At 41.4% G+C, this 19,266-nt stretch overlaps 1 protein-coding gene across 2 annotated transcripts in view; it reads left to right on the top strand.

Moving 5' to 3' along the window:
* Positions 1–19,266, top strand: part of TSPAN4 (tetraspanin 4) — a 320,255-nt gene that overhangs the window by 128,928 nt on the left and 172,061 nt on the right. Inside the window, exon 3 of one of the 2 annotated variants that reach the window (XM_054515125.1) lies at positions 558–637. In XM_054515125.1, the coding sequence (XP_054371100.1) occupies positions 575–637 (63 nt within the window). In that variant the 5' untranslated portion in view covers positions 558–574. Of the gene's footprint in view, positions 1–47; positions 638–19,266 lie in introns of those variants that run through there. The other variant, XM_036383818.1, reaches the window with a different exon arrangement.

Below are 19,266 nucleotides of genomic sequence, written 5' to 3'. Positions count from 1 at the left end.
CCTTCCCTGGTAGCGGGGTGGGCCGGGAGGGACGATCGTGACAGTGACGGGAATGTTTACTTGTGCAGAAGTCTTTCTCATATGGAAGCACGCTGCTCCCTAACTTCTGGCTAAGCAGACTTCAGTTCACCAACTTTGCTGCCGCACAGCACGCGTAACTCCTTGGCAGGATGGCAGACGAAAGAACAGCTGGTGCAAAGCAATAGGGGATTCTTAGCGAGGAGAAGGAGGAGGAAGGAAGGAAGATCACCAACCTTTCGCCGACGGCTGTCAGAGCAGCAGGAACGGGACAGCTGAAGCCACCATGCGCAGGTCCAGCACCGATGAGTCCACCTATCACAGGAGCCCTTCCCTGGACAGCAAGGATTACAGTTTCCCAAATGGCGCCTTCCGTCGATACAGCAGCATGTATGGTGGCCAGTTTGGGGCTGCCAGCAACTCTTTTTTTGGATTTCATACCAACCCTGGCCCGAAGGCCACCAAGGCTAAGTACACGACCCCCAAGGGAAACAAGTACGTTGTCTTTTACCTGGATCTCTCATTTATTTTTCTCCTAGAACTGAAGAGGTGCAGCATGGCTCACAACTGCCTGCAGTGTATCAAGTACCTAATGTTTGTTTTCAACCTTCTCTTCTGGGTGAGTACATGTTTGGAACTGTGGAATGGTTTTTGTGTCTGTTTACTGAGATGGAAGGTGAACTTGTTGCTGCTTTTAAACTTGAACAAAGTGGTGCCTAGGCTACTGCTTTTGTGGCCTCATTAATTTGCATAGATAACCTGTAGAGGGTTTTTTTCATCCTCTCATTTCCTGGCCTCCAGCTGCATTTCAAAACTGTGGTAGAAGACAAAAGAGTGTGTTTATAGAGGTCAGTTGCACGAATGCTTTCATCACTTTGTTCCAGTGAGAGCTTATACTTTTTTGTGCCCTGATCTTTCATTCTTATGTGTTTGCCTCAAAAGTTATGCATAGTCCTAGAGAAATAGCTGAGACCATTCATGGTTGTGAGGTTCAGCACGTGCTTACATCTGTTGCTTTATTGCAGATGGCATGATGCATACTTGGTACATCAGCACATTAAAGCCTGTATCAGGAATCTCTAGGTAATCATTCTCTGTTGCTGTCAGTGGTGGGTCCTGGCACTGCCATTCCCTGTTGAAGACGTGGGTGGAGAGAGACCAGAGCGCTCCTCTCTGCTTCTGGGGCTGCTGCTCTGTGCCAGGAGCTTATCAAATCACTGTGAGGCATGCGTGTGTCATCATCTTTTTAATAAATTAGGTGGCTGGGCATTTAACTCCCTTGTAATGGAGTGTAGGCTGTAGCTGAGACTAAAGAAGCGAGTGGGGGGGACCCACGTCACAAATGCTGTTAGTCCTGTAAAAAAGGGAGTAGTAGCATGTTTGCTAGGGCAGGACAGGATTTCTAGTTCAGTTTCTTGTCCAGAATCATACATGGGAAGGTCTGTTACACGATCCTCAGGAGGTGCCTTTAGAGGGCTTGTTCCTCCCAAGTGGCTTATGAACATGCTGAGGGAAATGAGGAGTATTGTGGAGTGACACCCCTCCTGTCGTGGCACTTAAGGAGGGGGTGTGTGTTTGCAGCTGGATGTTACTGTGCCCTGTTACTGGCTGTGCTCTCCTGACTTGTTGGAGGTGCTCGGAGGGCTGTGAGATGGAGAGAGTTGTTCTCTAGTGTGCGCTGCTGTACAGCTGTTCGAAGCCAGGCATGCTGCAGTGCATCAGAAAACACAAGGTGCAGGCAACTCCTGCTGACCTGAGCCATACCAAGAGTCAGGATGTGACAAACTAGTGCAAGTCCCCTGAATTGGCACAGCACTAACCAGAGCTGTGAAACACAAGGAAGCTGCTCTCTTTGCATCCTAGGTGAGCTGGTAGAAAGAGTGTTGTTAAGGCTGCGTTCTGTCTTTCAAGGCTAATTCTGGTTGCTTCTGCTTCCCTAAAAATCATCCAATATTTATTGCAGCTTACTCCAGAGCTTTCTGAAAAAGACAAACAATATCTTTCTTGCTTTTTTAAGTTTTGTGCCTCTACTGACTGTCCCTGGTTGAGATTATAGATAGCACTGACAGTTAGTTGAAGTGTGAGCTAGAGAAAAGAAGTAGGGTGCTGGCATTAATAGCTCTTTTCAGGATTATGCACAGCACTGCCTCAAAGGATACAGGCATTCTGATTTCTCTTGCAATATTTATCTTCCACTGAAACATATCCACGTGATGAGAAGAGGTTCTGCTGCAAGTAATGTGTGTGTATTTACAAAGGCAAGGTTGCACATAATTATATATCTTTGGCATACTTTTCAGTAGGAACGCCTTAATATTTTGGGAGAGAAAGAGACGGTTTCTGTCTCCCTCCTAAAACCATCAGAGCTGCTCTAAGCTATGCTTGGAGGCAGAGAAAAGGCAGGGGTCCCAAAAAGAGAATGCCTGTGTGGCAGCTGGGCTCTAGGTGAACTGAAGCATGCGAGCAGGGCAGTGGGTGGTGTCACATACTGACTGCAGCACGATCTCTGGTTTGTTTCCCTTTCACATGCTACCTGCACAGCAGGAGTGATGGATGATCATCATGTTCAAATGAGGTTTGCACAGCATGGAGTTGTAATAGATGCAGCTCTTCACCTTCTCACAGTGAAGAAAGTAACTGAAAAGAGATGATTTTTAAAGGTACTGGCTAGCCTCTCCTTGGTAAAAGGAGAAAAAAATTCCCATTTCTAGTGATCAGAAATCTTAGAATGATTACAGGTTGACGATTCTGTTGTTTTGTTTTTCATGTTGTTTTTAGTTATCTGTCACGTTTTACTTTGTGAAATTACAGGAAAGCATCTCTGCAGGAATATAGGATTTATCTTTGCATACATGCTCAAGGAAGTTTTGCTGGCTCCACCTTTCCTCTCCACCCTCCTCTAGGTAGTTGGTTAGTAACAGGCAATAGTTTAGGTAGGAAGAGGAATTTATTTTTCATGTATTGAGAGAAGTCATTGCATTAAATGAATTAAATGCCTATTATAGCCTGTTCCTGCTCTTGATTCTGTTTTGAGAAAATGCTTTGATTTCTGTCAGAAATCATATTTTCATCTTCTTCTTCCTTTTCCTATTCATTAACTCCAGTACATTTTTTGCATCCCTACAGCCTATTTCCCAGTACTTTCAGCTGTCTTTCCCACAATGTGGCAGAAAACAGTCCTCAGCCCTGTGCAACTCCAGTGGGATTTGTGCTGCCTTTCTGAGGGAAAGATCCTTTCCTTACAATACTGGTGAATTTATAGGAAGCAAATTCTCTGAGACCCTGATTTTAAATGTTCTTGGCAGACTTTGTTGGATTAGGTGCTGTGCTCATGCTGTAAAATTTTTAAAAGCTGTCATATAACTGAAAACAGAGCAAATTTCTCCTCCCCTTTCTGATGGTTAAAGGGAGCACAAAGCTCCTTCACAAGTGTCAGAGGCTGAAGTACCTTGTCAGTGTTGATGCTGAATCAGTCCATTGGTACAGAAGACTAGCAGCTATTATTATAGAGAAAAGAATTGGATATTCCTAAAATAGCTCATTTCTCCATGAGGAGCCCTGTGCAAATTGCTCTTGGTGCATTTGCAGCTACTCTGGGGTATTAAGGTTCTGAAGCACGGGCAAAACAATATCAGAGAGCAGCACTGCTTCTCTAATGGGAATTTCCATCAGAGGCCATTCCCTGGAACAGTGCCAGATGCAGATGAGCCATTATTGTATCACTGCACTCACTGGTTTGTATGCTCCCAAAATAACTTTTGTCACCTGATACAGAATACTTGCCTGGCTTCATTCATTTTTATTGACTTAGATTTTCATTTGTTGAATTGCTGAACCCTTGAGACTGAAGATCACCTCAGATGATCGCAGAGCAGAATGTTTTTATTTTGTAATGAAATATTTTTATTTCTCTGTGACATGCCCAGGGAAGAACAATTGTTTTCCACATTCTCCTCCAGACATCCAGCATTTCTTCACAGTCAGTAAAACAAACTTTTCCTGTGCTTTTAATCCAAGGATGTGGTGCCATCTCTCTTTTTTCTTTTCTTTTTCTTTGTGAAAAAGATGGGCTATATCCTAAAGGCTGAGAGAGCTCTGTAGAAAGAAAAGCATCATTCCCTTAATCCCCTTGACTTATGCAGCATCCCTACTTGTTTTAACTTCTAGCTCCCAAACCTTCAAGACTCAAAAAAGGAAATTTGCTAACTGTAGTTCTGTTGCCAGTGGCTTGTGCTTTCCTTAGATCCTGTGCTAGGGAAAACCACCTAGAGAGGTAGCAGTTTGCCCTTCAAATAACTGAATAGCATTAGCTGACTCTTCAGGTAATGCTTTAACCAATAGAGAAATTCAACAGCAAAATGCTGTTGTTAGAAATCTAGTTATAAAGAGGAGATGGCAACAAAAAGAAAGGAGGCAGAGAAGCTTATTATTTATCAAACTTACCATTAGTTATTTCTGTGCATGTGTCTCCTTTCCATTGGTAAAACATACTACATTTGTATGCACTAGAAAGCAGTCAAAGCTCTCAAAAAGTTTTGTGAAATCTCTAATTTCATTGGGTAGCCTCCCAGTGATGCAGGGGAATAGTCTCTGCTCTCTTGAAAACTTGGGAGTTGCCATCTGCTGGACACACTGTGGCCGAAATGAACAGCTGGAGCTCTGCTTTCCACCTTCCTGGATGAAGAGTTGAGGCAAGGCACTTTTCTTTCTTTTGCCATTTGGTCCATATTAAAATTCCCAACTGATACAGCCCTGGAAATGCTTTATCTTGGCTTGTAAGACACAAAGTGCAAATCTGAAATGTATGAAAACACAGAGCCAAGAAAGTGGCAGGTAGCACTAGTGAATGCACCAGGATCTGTGTGGGAAAAACCCCAAGAACCTGTTCAATCTGATTCTAGGGTCCAGCTCTGGGTCTCTCCTCTGTCTTTGTTGCTGCCGATAGTTTGTGAACCACAGTTTGAGAAGCTCTGCACCAATGAGTACTCCTGGCCTGGTGCACTGGTGATACTGCCAACATTACTCACATTTAATTAGAAGGAGAGGAAGTAATGAAAATGAGAATCCCTCATTACTGGCATCATTTTACTTCCTTGCACTCCAGCAGCACAGGTTGTCTTGTAAGAACTATGCAAATGTTTATAATATGTGGAAGACTGACTGCGCAGGACAGCTGGGGAAGGGAACAGCTTGGTCTGAAAATGCACCATGGGGTACTGGATTGTGTTCAAGTGATCCTGGCCAAATTTGGCCAGAGGGTAAAGCTAGAGGGGTGTCTCTTCATTTCACTGTACCTTGTTGGGAAACCATCTGACATTATTAGCTTGAGAAGAGCTGTTGGCTGGAAGGTGGAGAATTTTGTTAGAGAAGCAGCTGATTTCATTGAAGTGGATTCCTTTTCCTTCATCTGCATCCTCTATCAGTCAGCTGAATGAGATTGATGGTTAAAACAGCCAGAATCTCTACAGATTGTTAGTGGCTGGGTACAACAATCATTTTGTGGTTATACTTGGCTGCAGTCTTAAATTAGTGGAAAAAGAATTACCGATAGAGCAGTAAGCTATTTTGAAAGCAGGTCCCCCATTTCATCATCATTATGTGCAGATGTTCTTCTCTGATGGGCAAGGGCTGCAGCTCATCCCATGTGGCTGAGCTCACCAGTTGCAGCTGCTGGGTGCCCTTCTGCCCACCTCAGTCACATCCCCACCAGCTGGGCACTGCTCTGAGAAGAAAGTTTGATTAGAAGTAAGTCAGACTGTGTTTTCAAATGTGTGAAAGGTGTCTGATTAATCAGCAAAGCAGGCTTTGCTGCTGTGCAATTAAAACATGGGAAGTTTACCCCAGAAATTCATTTTCTCTAGCTGCCTCTGAGTTTCTGATTCTCTTTTGTTACTTGCCCCTTCCAGAAACTGCTCAGTCTGACTGACATCTTTCTGAGGCTTCTCTGAGGATGTATTTTTGAGGAGCATTGCCTTTAAAGAAAGAAGAGTCATTTGATGTGGGAATTACAGACTTTAAAAATGGCATTTCCATGAGAAGCAGAACTATTGAGAGCTGATCTCAAGTGTGAGAGAGAGATGATTGTATTACCTGACGTCTGATTTATACGGGCACCGATTAGAGCTTTCTCCACAGTGGCACCATTCATACTGTCCCTCTGCTGTGTGGGTCCTGATGTCTAATAGGGACCAAGGATCATGCTGGAGTCATATCTCCTGGTGAAGGCATTGCTAAGAGCTACATTTGCTATCTAAATGCATACTTTCTGAAAACTTTTAGGAAGTTAATGACTTTAGAAGAATGTGTATTTGTCAGCTCACGCTAACAGTGGGAAATGGGCTCATGAGTTATTCATGGGATACTCAGCCAACACAATTCTTTTTCATAATCTTCTTTTCCTTAGGAAAACAGGTTCAGAAGGCTGTTAATAGAGGAAAAAAGTTACTTTAAAGTTGACCATATAATAGATACTATTTTCAAATTGCTTACTGCTTCTCTGGCTCAAGACAAGAGCAGTTTCATAGCATTAGGTATGTTTGCTATCACATTGATAAGCAGTGAGTAGGCCCCTCAGGATATGGCCGTGTTGCAGGAGTGGACAAACTGGCCTCTTTAAAGCACTGAGGCAAAAGGCTGCAGACATAATTCCCTCTTCTGGACAATGACAGCTACTAAATCTATTGCAGCCAATACTTTGACCTACACAAAGAAAGAAAAAAGCCAGGTGAGATCATTTTTGTCATTATTCCTCTTCCTTCTTTTCTTGGCTTGAAGACTTTTGAAGGCTAGCCAGTTCTTTCTTACACAGGATTTCTCATTGCTGGGGCTATGATCAAATAACTGCTACAACATATGCTGTCACCTCATAGTTCATTCTGCCCGTGTGTTACATCCCTTTCACCCCATTTGGGCCTTTATTTTAGAAGAAAAATCCCCATACTTTTTGGCCAGGATATTGTTTGCAACTCTGTATCCACAGGGTATACAGGAGGGTGAAATACCAGTCTCATTTTTTCTCCAGACACTATTTTTAGATCATTATAGCTGTTATTACTACAGTGTGATTTATTTACTTAGAATGTAACTTTTCGCTAAGGTTGCAAATCTGTACAAGGTTGAATAATATACAGTATCTATATATCTATATCTATATAGAGGTACTTGTTTCTGTTATTTTTAGTGTAAACTGAGCACCGCAGGGTCAGAAATGAAATATGGTGTTGAGTGGAATGAATTCTGCATATTCATGAAGATTGGAGACAGTAAATTGTGTTCTTAGTACTGTCCTGTAATTGTTTCTCTGGGAAATGTTAAGCCATCATGAGACGCAACAGAAGTAAATGAAATTGAAATTGCAGCCTGTAATTAGACTGTCATACTGAAACACATCTTAAGTCTGTCTTCAGTATTAAAACCTCTTCTCCAAAAAACCCTTCCTGCCTGTGTCAAGTGTGAATGCCTGCAGAGCCTTATAACATGTTGCAGCTGAGGCTTGTTCTAAAGGTGAACACTGAACATTTGAAATAGTGGTTTGAATGAGGCACAAGGTTTGATATAAAATGACAAAGGACTAGAATCACTTGGTCTTTTAAGGTTTTATACACAGACCTTCAAAATTTTTGGATGTTTGTTTGTTTTGGGTTTGTTGGTTGGTTGTGGGTTTTTTTTTTCCCCTGCTTGCTTTTCCAGATTGCTCACATAGCCCTTTTTACTATTTCCTTGGCCATAGCAACTTTATTTGTTCTCAGGTACTTTAAATAGAGTGCAGCTGCAGCAGGTATTGATCTATGTCATCTTAATGTTGGAGTCTTTCTGATCTGTATGGTTTTGAGTGAGTCTCACACAATCACAAATAGACACACAGTTATATACTAGATAGCAGCCAGCAGCTGCTGTGGCAGAATTAGATAGTGGCTCCAACTTATTTTAGACTTTCTCCTTCCTTCTTCAATTGCCAGTTGTTTTATCCTTGCTGTCTTACACAACATTTAGAAGAGACAGTGCAGAGAAAATGTTATATTGTCAGTAAATGCATTCATTCACTACTCTACTATTAAATATTCGGCGACACACTGCAACACTCTATGAGCACCAAGACTAAGTTCCTCTTCGTGCTGCTGCACTTGGAAAGGCTCAATGGCTTCCTCCATAGGAGGCAGTTCTCGGCTTTGGAAGTTCTAAGAGATTTTTCCCCTGCCGTGCTGTGCTCTCCCATTACTGGTACTTGCAATTTCCTGTCTTGTCACAGGTCCTGGGACATGCTGGAAGTCACCTGTAGTAGTGGCAAGGTGCACATCTCCTTGGCAAGCACCATACATGAGTGCGTTTGGTTTTGTTGGATTCTTCCCGAGGTCATCTTGCTATAGAGCATTTCTGTGACATTGCTGACATTCCCTACTCCCTCAGTATTCACCACTGGCTGTTTTAAGGTGTATACTGGGGCAGATGGACTTATGGCTCTTCTGTAAAATGTAAAACAGAGCTCTGGTTTGTTGTGAATTGCTGAAGTATTCAAATAATTTCTTGGTTTTCTTTCAGTAACAATTTTCATATCCTCTTTTCCCCAGTAGAAGGCAGAACTTTAAATGTGGTTATTTGTTGCCAGTTTATTACATTGCTTTTGTCCTAAAGTCCCCCTACAAATTAAACTTCAGTTGTATGCTTTCCACCACATTGCTCCTGACAAGTTTGTAAATGTTTGTAAATAGACTGCCTTCATATTGGCCAGCTGAACATTTGTACTCTTGTTTTGTAAGTCACATTCATCCAAGGTTGTAGGACAAATTGGTTATTTATGTCTCAATAAATCTTTTCGCTAGTTCATCTGTAGCAGCCTGGGAAGGAGCTGAGGGTGACATATTCAATACCATTTTCTTGAACAAAATAACTGGAACTCTGGGTATTAATTGAGTTCCACTGCCACTTGCAGTCTGTTCTAAGTTCCAATCATTGAAGGCCAGAGTTTTAACACATCTACCATCTGCTTTGTACTTATTAATGCAGAATACTTGATAGTTTTACAATGACTTTGTAAACTAAAATGAAGAAGACAGGAGTGGTCAATATGTCCTATGCACATATGCTGCCATTACCAAAAAATACACTGAAGCATCTTTAGCATGAAAAACAGACATTATTTCATTGTTTATTCACGGATCATTTCAGGACCTCCTGCCACAAGACATTTTCACTTTTGCAGTGAGTTAGTACTTCCCTGGTGTTTGCAAACCCCAGAGTGTATAGTAATAAAAGTCTGGTGTGAAAAAGGAGAGACCCTGAGAGCTTTATGGCTCCTCTTTCAATGCAAAGAAAACCAATTTGAGCGTGCATGAGTCCATTAATCTCAACCATATGTATTATAACCAGTAAGAGCTCGTTTTCAGCTTTTCATGGCTCCCTGTCCTTTGTCAGTGATGGGATTCAGTTTGTACCATGGAGAATGAGTTGCCTGTGTCTTGTGCTGCTTTGGTGCCCCTGCCCTCCCCTGCCTGGCAGATGTGCTGAGGGATCTCCACGTGCCTCTTGGTTGGGGTGTTAGAGCTCCGTGTCACGGCTGGAGCGTGCAGCTCCACTGCTTCTCTTCAGTCAGGCTTTTCCTGGTGCTCCTTACTGGGGAAAGCTGAACCTAGAGGTAAACATGATCACAGTGGTTTTGGTAGCCAAACTGGGGAATGTCTTTAACATTTCCAGCAAAACATTTTCCTCCCTTTTCCATGTCAGCACTGTTGCATTCTGAAAAGCTGTAATAACATGGCAGCAAACAATACTTGTTTCAGGGGGATCATAGGGCAGATAAAATTCCTATTCCAGTGCCACAGGGAGATCTCAGATTCAACTCAGAGGCAAAGAAGCAGTGTAGTAAGTTAGGATCTATTTATATGAATAAGCATCACTGAAACCCTGTGTGTAATTTATGATTACTTCCATTTTTATTATTTGGGTAAATTTGCAGGACCTGAAACATTTTTACCATACTCTCACCAGTCTGTCTCCTTGATTATGCTCTTGTGTGTTAATTACAACACTTATCCCTTCTCTCACTCCAATTTCCCTTTGTAAGTATGTTTTAGGTAGGTAATTCTTGGAGAAACATTGACTAACAGTCACTGAGAAAAACATCCTGTACCTAAGGAGAGCATGTGTCTCTACTTATGCTATTGGTTAAATTTTAATCCTGAAAAAACACAGACTGGACAGTCCCATGGTGTTTTCCACTGCTGACACTAAAGGGATGTTTCAGTACTCCAGTAAAGTCTTAGATGAAATTCTTGCATTTTTTAAGTACGGAATTTCTTTCTGTCTTCATTTCTCAGCAAATACTCAATAGGATTTCAAGATTAAGGCTCTGGTCTTTCATCAAACACAGGTTTTGTTTTCCTTTGATTTCTTAGCTACTGGTACCTATCTCTTAAGTTCTACTTGCTCTACCCAGAAGTTATTATTTTCAGGCTGGAGCTTGGATATATTTCAGTCTTTGTCACCGCAGTTGAAATTTCTCTCTCTAGAACAATATCCAACCTATTCAGTTCCTAGCTTAGTATTTTTAGCACAAGCTGCTGACAGTTACATGTTGGCTTCGCTGCCATGGCAGTGTGGATTTCCCTGTGCATGTATTGGGAGCACTCCCTTTGCAGCCAAATCCATTGTAGTAACTCCCTAATTCTGATGTGAAATTAGGAAAACAGCAGAAGGCCCTTCATTATAGATCTCACCCCACCTAGCTGGAGGAGTATATATGTCTGTCTGTATGTAGTACTTTGTTGTCCCCTGGATTTGGCACTTGTACCCTATTTTCCATGGGCTCCAAATATAACTGGCCAACTAAGAAGTACAAAATTCTCTGGCATATTCCTCTTCAGCTGGTTGTACTTTTTCACGTCACTCTATTTCTTTCTGAAAGAATATGATTTTAACTCCATGAGACTTTTACAACTTCTGCATACATTGCCACTTTTAAAATTTCCTATGGGGTTTAGCTTTGATCCAAGCTTCATTTGTATTATGAAATTGTTTGTGACACTGCAAGCACATCATGACATTGCTCTGTTCATGGCATGCTTTTGTCCAGGAAACATTCAAGTGATGATATTGCAGCTCCCTGGCACAGACATAAAATGAAAAGTTACCAAGCATAAGAAAGAAAATGCAAGTTGAAAGCAATAAGGGGTGTCATACTGTAAACCATTTGGTGCAGCATGTGCACTTGTCCTTATCACGTGGCTGAGCAGCTGCACAAATGCTCCATATTGCTGGTGAGATCTGAGCCAGGCCTTCATGCTTCAGTCACATTTGATGCCATCAGTACCTGTTTTTGCATTGCTTGCCTTTGCTTATTGTTTGTGAGTTAATCCTCTTTGTGCATCATCTCATTTTGTCATAACTGGCAATACTTTGTTAATTTTTTTATTTCAGCCACATGTTGAGCTTTTGGGATCTTTCCCCTTCTTTTACTACGGCTATAAAAGTGGAAAGGTTCTTTGGTCACACAGTGTCAGTGGGCTGGGAGCTCTGTAGGATTCACATAGTCTTGGCACATGCTTTGCTGTCTGCTGGTATAACAGGAGCTGTTAGCTTGCACAGCAAGTTACAGGCTCAAGTTCCCAGTATGCCCAGTAAAACAGCCATCTTTTTCTCATCACAGGCATCATTAGCAGTTATGGACTATTTCAGTTGCTCAATAGAGTTGTCAAATCTTCCCCTAGTTTACCAAACAGGTCCATTTTCCCCAAGTATTAGTCCAGTTTAACTTGTATTCTGACTATGTGTGAGTCAGAATCTCACAGATGCAGTGCTGCACACAATAGTTTTAGTTGGATTTTTGGTTTTGTCTCTGCAGCTTCACCTGCTTTGTTATGTTTCTGAATTAGGCTCTTGCCCCTAATGCCAAATGCTTTATCCTTTCTTTCTAAGCAGTATTTGTAAAGTGGGGAAGCTGCAGGGGCACAGCTGGTTTCCCTACAGTTGTGCTGTGTTAATTAGCTCCAAACCTTTAAGCCTCATCTACCCATGGACTCTACTGCAAAGTTTATGTGGCTTCTGCTGCCAAAGACAAGGCAGGCAGCGCCAGAGGGCTCAGATGGAGCTGCCGAGCACACGGAGCTGTCCAGCCTGGAGCTCCTGAACGCCGGTGCTGTGCGGTTCCTCCTGCAGGAGGAGGTGGGCAGCAGGGACGCCCGTGTCAGCATCGCTTAAGGGAGGGTTTCAGTGTTGTGGCTTTCAGGCTGGAGACACGTCCTTGTGCCAGTCCATAGCTGTACCTCTACCTCTGCACAGGGAATGGGGAGAGAAGGAGAGGGAACAGAGCCTCTCTGTGGGGTTGCAGTTACAGGATCAAGCACAGCCTTTCTTGGTGCTGCTGTTACCTACCAATGGTGTTTGCTGGTGAGGGTTTGGTGGGAATGGTGAGGGGAGTACTGGTATATGCCAGCATCGCGGAATGAGGCTCTTCTCCAGTACATGAAGAGGTAGGTTTCATCAGGAAAAGCTGAGCTTCATAAAAAGGGACAGTAAGAAGATTTTACAAGTTTATCAAAGCCCTGGACACATTTTCTGAGATCTCCAGAGCCTTCCAAAAGGTCTGAAGAAGCTTTGTTGTGACAATTCAATGCTGCTGCTGATTTTGTCCTGACCTGGACAAGCAGATGCTTAAAAGAAACCCACGAAGAGCTATAAGAAACAGCAGCTGGATATTCACCTCAGATATACTCTTGCTTTGTGTGAAATGTAGAATCACTTGTTTTATCCAAACCGTTTCATCACTACATGAGTGTGTGTGTGCATGTGTTTGAGAGAGTGAGATAACTGAGTTTTGTGAGTGGGTGTTCAGTTTTGGCTAACAAGATCCTGTTTCCCTTAGAATTTGGAATAACAAGTGACAGCAGTGGAACTTAAGAGATCCCTCAGATCTGGAAGTTGTAATGATTACACCAAAATAGTAGGTGCATATATTGGGACAGGTGTATTTTGTTCTAGGGGGGATAACTTATATCAATATTTAGGGATATTAAGATAAGATCATATAAATTTTCATTAAATACATAGTACAAGTTATGAGATGAGAGGCACTGTGTATATATAGGAGGGGTATAATATAAAGTAATTACTTTACCAAGATCCACAGATAATGGAATAGGAAGTCTCAGTAGACTTTTTTGGTAGGTTACATTTTAGGGAAGGAATTCACAAACCGGGCTATTTACTTACCTCTTTGAAACTTCTTGATAAAATAGATTATCACTAACATAACTGGGGAAGTCTCAAAAGATTTAAAACAAACAATATCCCTTTCTATCCAAATAAAAACAATACCTGAGGCATGAAAAAAAATGCTTTTCTTCTCAGAAAACCACTTGAGCAATATCATCAAAGAAAATCCTTGCTTCTATAGGGCTGCTCTAAGATCAGTACTGTGAGCTCAGTGTAGGCCTCTGCAAAGCCACCATCACCATGTTTGTGCTGCAGGACCCAGTGCTCATCTCCCTCACTGGGGTCATTTTGCTCGTGTCAGACAGCTTAACTGCAGGTCATTAACTGTACAATTCTGTTGTCTATTACAGACACTGCTTTTAAAACTTTGAAGGAGATTAAATAAAAACCAGTAAAATTTTAGACTGGCTTTGTTTGCAGGGTTTTCTTAATTTACTTTTCTGTTTAAAATTAAATGCATTATTTAAAAATAATTCTTATATATAAATTGGGAAAATATTCAGGAGAGCAGAACTTTTAGTCTTTTGGAAAAAAATATCTCCTTACAAAAGCAATTATCTAACAGCAGCCATTCCAGGCTATTAGGTGGTTAATAGCTGTGCCAGAAGAGAAAAAAATTGTCAGATGTTACAGCTGGAAGTGAAGGCATTCCACAAGAATTGTGCTTTGAGTTCGTGTTATTTAGAGTGTACAGTTATATACATACAGTAGGAGGAAAGAAAAAAGAGAATGTTTGAAGAGCCTGTATGTTTCTTTAACTTCTTCAAGCTGTTGTCACTTCTTGGTCATTAATTACTTTATATTTTCTATGATTGGGGATGACTGAGTCATCCACACTGGGGAGATTTTATGATAGTGACAATTTTGAGACTGTGTCTTCAAAAGGACTAATAAGACTTAAATATCCATGTCCTGCTGAATTTCTATTACAGCTGAATATGGTTTGAGTCCTTTGAAGTTTTATTTCAAGGCTCTCTCCTTCTGCCTGCAGAAGACAGAAGAAGCTTTGCCCTTGAACAAGGCAACTGTGACATGAATTCGAGAAAATGGGTCCTCACCTCTCTTGTTTCAGACTCATGTGATTCTCTTAGCAAATGTCAAGCCTGAGCAGAAGTGTTAACCAGGCTTGGCTTGTCTGTGGTGTCATATAATCCAGGATTTATGTGAAAGGCAGAAGGCTGAAGCAGTTTCAGTGGTCTTGGATGCTCTGCTTCTAATTGTCTGCTTAAATCCCTTTTTTCAAGTGAGAAAAGTCCTGAGAATGGCACAGCAAGACTGAGTTTTCTTGTAACACTGTGATAACCTTTTGTCAGATTGCATTTAATTTTCACCTCCTACCTCTGTGCCTACTGCTGCATCTCATACTGGGTTTGTTTTTATGAAAACTACAAAATAGGCTCTGCTTAAAAACCAGCTGTAGAGGGCTTGGACTTGTGTCCTGAATCATTTTAGGGACTTTGGTAATCTCAGAAGAATATATCTGCAATCTTACAAATTACCTACCAAGAAAAACTGCTCCTGCCTTGTTTCTGTGGTGCTTCTGGGCTAGGAGGCATCCTCTTATCCCTCCACAAATCTCTGCTTTGGAACTTGCCCTTTCTGACCTCTGTTTTTGCTCTTTTGCCTCTCTTGGAGATTTACTCTGTCTCTGCAGGCACACACTGGTGGGTTTATTCTTTAGATGAATATTGCACGAATATTGTTGTGTAGACAATGTTGACAGGGATATTCTGGTATTATTTTTTCTTACTTCATTCATATAGACTGCACTTTCATGAGTTTTGAGAAGAAGCACCTTGGATCATTGGAACTGGAGGACCTGTGTCTCCCTAACAAGATTTTGTCACCAAGGAAATATTAATGAGTTGTCTCTTAAGTTGTCTGCTCTGCCCTGGTTATTTGTCCCTAATTGTTAGGTGCTCTCTTCTGGGAAGCTGAAACTTGCTGTCTGCTTCTTTTGAAAATACTATTAATTGAGCAGGAAGTTTTATTACTAGCTTGAACTTTATAAGTTGCCCTTGACAATCCAGAAGGTTTGTGCAGTGATCTAGATAGTGTTTATACATGGCAGTCTTTTTAATTACCTTTGATCCTAAGTTCTTAACTGTTCCTTTTAATCTACTACCTGTAAGCCTGACAGAAGGATCATACAACTGGGAGAGTTTAATTCTGCTATCAGGCGGAGCTGAATAAGCTATTAAAAATGTTTACTTATGAGTTAGTTGACCAGGTTCATAAAATGTGAAAGCAGCTCTACAGAAACAAAGTAAAATGTAGCATTAATTTGTCAACCTCTGCACTTCCTGTGTTTTAGAGGAGCACGTGCCTGTTAAAGAGCATAGCAGATTCACAGGGACAGAGGCAGCAGCACTGTTGTATTTTGAGTGAGTCTCTAACAGGTTCTTAGTTTTGATATCTTGGCAACATTTGGTATAAACAGAATTGAAGGTGCTTTTTATTTTTCTGCAAGTCAAAGTGGCTGCTGATGTGCCCAGGACAGCTTCCATTCTGCCTCCTATGGGATTTGTGTAATTTTTAGAAGCTGTGGATCATTTGGTTGAGAAAATTATTTGTCTTTGAAGGGTTACACATGCCAGTTCCTAGGGAGAATTCTTCCCACTTCTTGTAGTGATGTCATATCTGATGGAGGTGCTGTGATACCAGACCACACTCCTGTAGTTGCACATATGACGCTACTTTGATTATTGAGAAATTATGTCACCAGCCATCACTCATTGTCTGAAGAAACTTGTGAGTAGCAGGAAGATCTCAAGCATGTCCAGGCATAGGTGTTGAGGAAGTGAGGAAGTACAGGAGTGCTGATGCCCTGATTTGGAATTTGCATGTATCATTCACACTTTAAAAGTGTAACTTTGATTTGTGTGCCTTACAAAGCACCCTTCTTATTTGTCATTTTCAAATCTTTAATCAGCAGTACTTAGCATCGTTTTTCCTGCACTTTGATTTCCTCTCAGCACATCACTGAGGAGAACCAGTGCCACTCTTCTAATCTGCTTACTGCTCTGAACTGCCTTGATTCTGTGACTTCTGTGACCCAGCATTTTCCTTACTGATTCCAGCTTCTCCTTATATTCTTTAAGGAAGAGATCCTAAAGAAGGTTTGCTACTGATTCTGCCTTTGCAAAAGTGGCCACTCATCTGAATGTCTCCCTTCTCTTTGTTGCAGGAATTGAGCTAAACATTTCCTCTGGATGGTTTTATTGCAACTGATTTTTAGTATTGTTGATGGCTATCTTAACTGGGAAGGTTCAGAACATGTACATAAAGCCCATAATGGTGTTTCAATTCTCTTGAAACCAGTGTGACTAATTCCACAGTTTCCAGTAAGATCTGGGTTTCACTGGCATTTTCTGCTTGCTCTGAAGGTTAAGATGGTAATTTTAATCAAAGATATGTACTCCTACAGCTGTAGTTTTAAAGATACAGTTTCCTCTGATCACTCAGTATTGTCTTTGTAGGTTACAGGGATCTTTCAGTAGAGTGACCTCTCCAGTGGTTATGCCCTTATCAGTCCTTCCTGAATGGCACATCCCATTGATTTTTGTCACTCTGCCACGCTCAGGAAGTGACTCTTGTCAAAGCCCTCCATTATTGGCATTTGTTCTGACTCATCTGTTTTAGCACTGGAGCTTCTGATATTGATGAACAGGCCTGTATTGCTTCTGGTTTTGGGCTTGTAAACTTTTTAACCCCTCCCCATTTCCCCCTTTTTTCCTTAAAATTTTTAAATTAAAGACCTCTAATACCCTGAAAGTGTGCAAGATGTACCTCTTCTGTTTTGGCCTATTTTTCCTGTAGTTCAGTTGTGGATATTCTGTCCTTGTCTTCAGTTATCTCTTGATTATTTGCTTAGTATTCTAGAAATTGTCTTTTCCTTAACATTGCATGGTAAGTGTTTTGATAGAGAATGCTCTACTCATACAAAATCTCAGCCCTTAAATGTGGGCCTGTGCTAGGGAGAGTTTTATCAACCCCCTAGGAGAGTCTGTTTTCCTGATTTACACAGGAATTAGTGAGTTATCTGAGAGAGGCATCCTTCAGTTGTTTTAATCAATTTCTACATTTCTCACCTTCAAACTAATTGGACCTGGTTTGACATAAAGCCCATGTGTCTGGAACCTAAGTCCAGGATGCACAGGAGAGGTGGGCTGGGGAGGATTGTCCACAGTGCATCTGATTACCACATGCTTTTTATCTTGATCAGGACTCCTGGTTTTTATCACAGGGGTTGTGATCAATATGTTGTGCTTCCTTATGTGGAAGAGAGCAAGTCCATGCTGGCATTTGTCCATGCAGGCTTTTATTGTCAGACTTTCCCTTTTATGATCTGATATGGTTTCACTAAATGCACTCAGCTGTAGAGAAATATGCTGGGTATTAAGATGTGTTTAAGCAGTGGTGAATGTGCAGAATCCAAAGACAGTTCCTTATGTTTCCCTCCTCCTTTCTCACATCTCTGCTTTCATTAAGTGTATCACTGATAGGTGTCTCTGCAGTAAATAGCAATTAGGCACATTCATCTGGTAAGGAGGCAGTGAGCTCCTGATGATGCAAAATGCTGCAAGTCTGTGAAATTCCAGGTTGTGCAAGGACTGCCAGGCTGGCAGAAGCAGCCCATTGTGTAAGGATGCTTCCACAGTGCTGTTTGCTGCCTGGCTAGGGGGGGAGGATGCTTTTCTTTGGCAGCTGCCAGTCTTTCTTCTATTTCAGTCTATAACAAAACTGCATGTCAGAGTGCACTGGAATGTTAAAGGTTCTCCAGAATTCTGCAGTATGTACAACCCCAGGTGGCAGAGCTGCCTGTAGCCACAACAGGCTGGCTAAAAGAAAAGCCTCAGACTCCTCCTTTCTTGCTGCTCTTTCATGCAAGTGATACCAGCTTGTAGGAAACCTAGGTGTTGTCTTCAGCTGTTCCTTATATCTGTGTTTCCATTACAGTGAGACTGTGTCACCCAACAGACTAAAAACAGTTTTATAATTGGATGTAGTTGGAGGAAAAAAATGAGCAATAAATTGCATAGCCAAAAATTAGTCTGTGAGGAGTTTGGGGTTTTTTTCCTAAATTTTTATAGCAAACTTTATCAACCACTCTAATAAAGGCAGTTTTTTTCCTTACATTCTTGCCCCAGTTGCCTCCTTGTATTATCGTGACTGTTTTAACCTTTTTATTATAGTTATACTGCTGCTTCTGAAAAGATAGATAAATTGATGCAGAAGTTGCTCTGCAGCATATTTTTCCTAAACTGAACATCTCACCCCAGGGACTCATCCAGTTTTCCAGAAACATGTTTGTCAGGGTCCTGGATAAGCAATCTCATTTTCTCTAGATTATACTGCCTAAAAGATAACATAAGAAAAACTCTGCAGATGCTTTCTGCATTAAATAAAGAGCTTTCTCTATGAATTTAAATCTCCTACAGCTTATTTTCTGTGATTCAATAGTGAGTTATATTTGGTTTATATTTTGTAATTAGAGTGCGGAACAGATGGCAAACCCTTGGTTTAAAGTGAAGAGCATTGAATAACCCCCAGTGCCTGGTGCCTAACTGGAATTCAGAGAAAAGCTGCATTCTCTCACTTTTTCTGACCTTGCTCCCAGAGCTTTATGTGAAAACAGTGTTGACAGAAATATTTACCAAATCTCACTTAATGGCAGCAACATGCCTGCTGCTGCTTAGGCCAGTGAACTTAATCCACTTAGAATAGCTGGGAGGGAAGTCATGAAACATCAAATACCTTGAGCAGAGGCATCCTTATGAGACAGACACTATAAACTGTCCACTTGGGCAGCTGAGAGACAAACACTTATCAGAACTGAAGGCTTTGGCAAAAATACAGGATGATCTTAGAACACTGCAAAGATACTTAAGTGATTGGCTTTCAGGGGAAGAATCATCTTGATCCATGGTGAACTTCTGTATGTGATACAGCTTGACCACTTCAGTATCCTTTTATCTTCCAACTGCATACAGAATTTTCCATTCTTTCTATGGTGCTGTGTTTGTTCCATGGAGCATGTGC

The sequence above is a fragment of the Molothrus ater genome, chromosome 6 (assembly GCF_012460135.2).
Source record: "Molothrus ater isolate BHLD 08-10-18 breed brown headed cowbird chromosome 6, BPBGC_Mater_1.1, whole genome shotgun sequence".
NCBI lineage: Eukaryota > Metazoa > Chordata > Aves > Passeriformes > Icteridae > Molothrus > Molothrus ater.
This window is presented reverse-complemented; position numbering and strand designations above follow the sequence as displayed.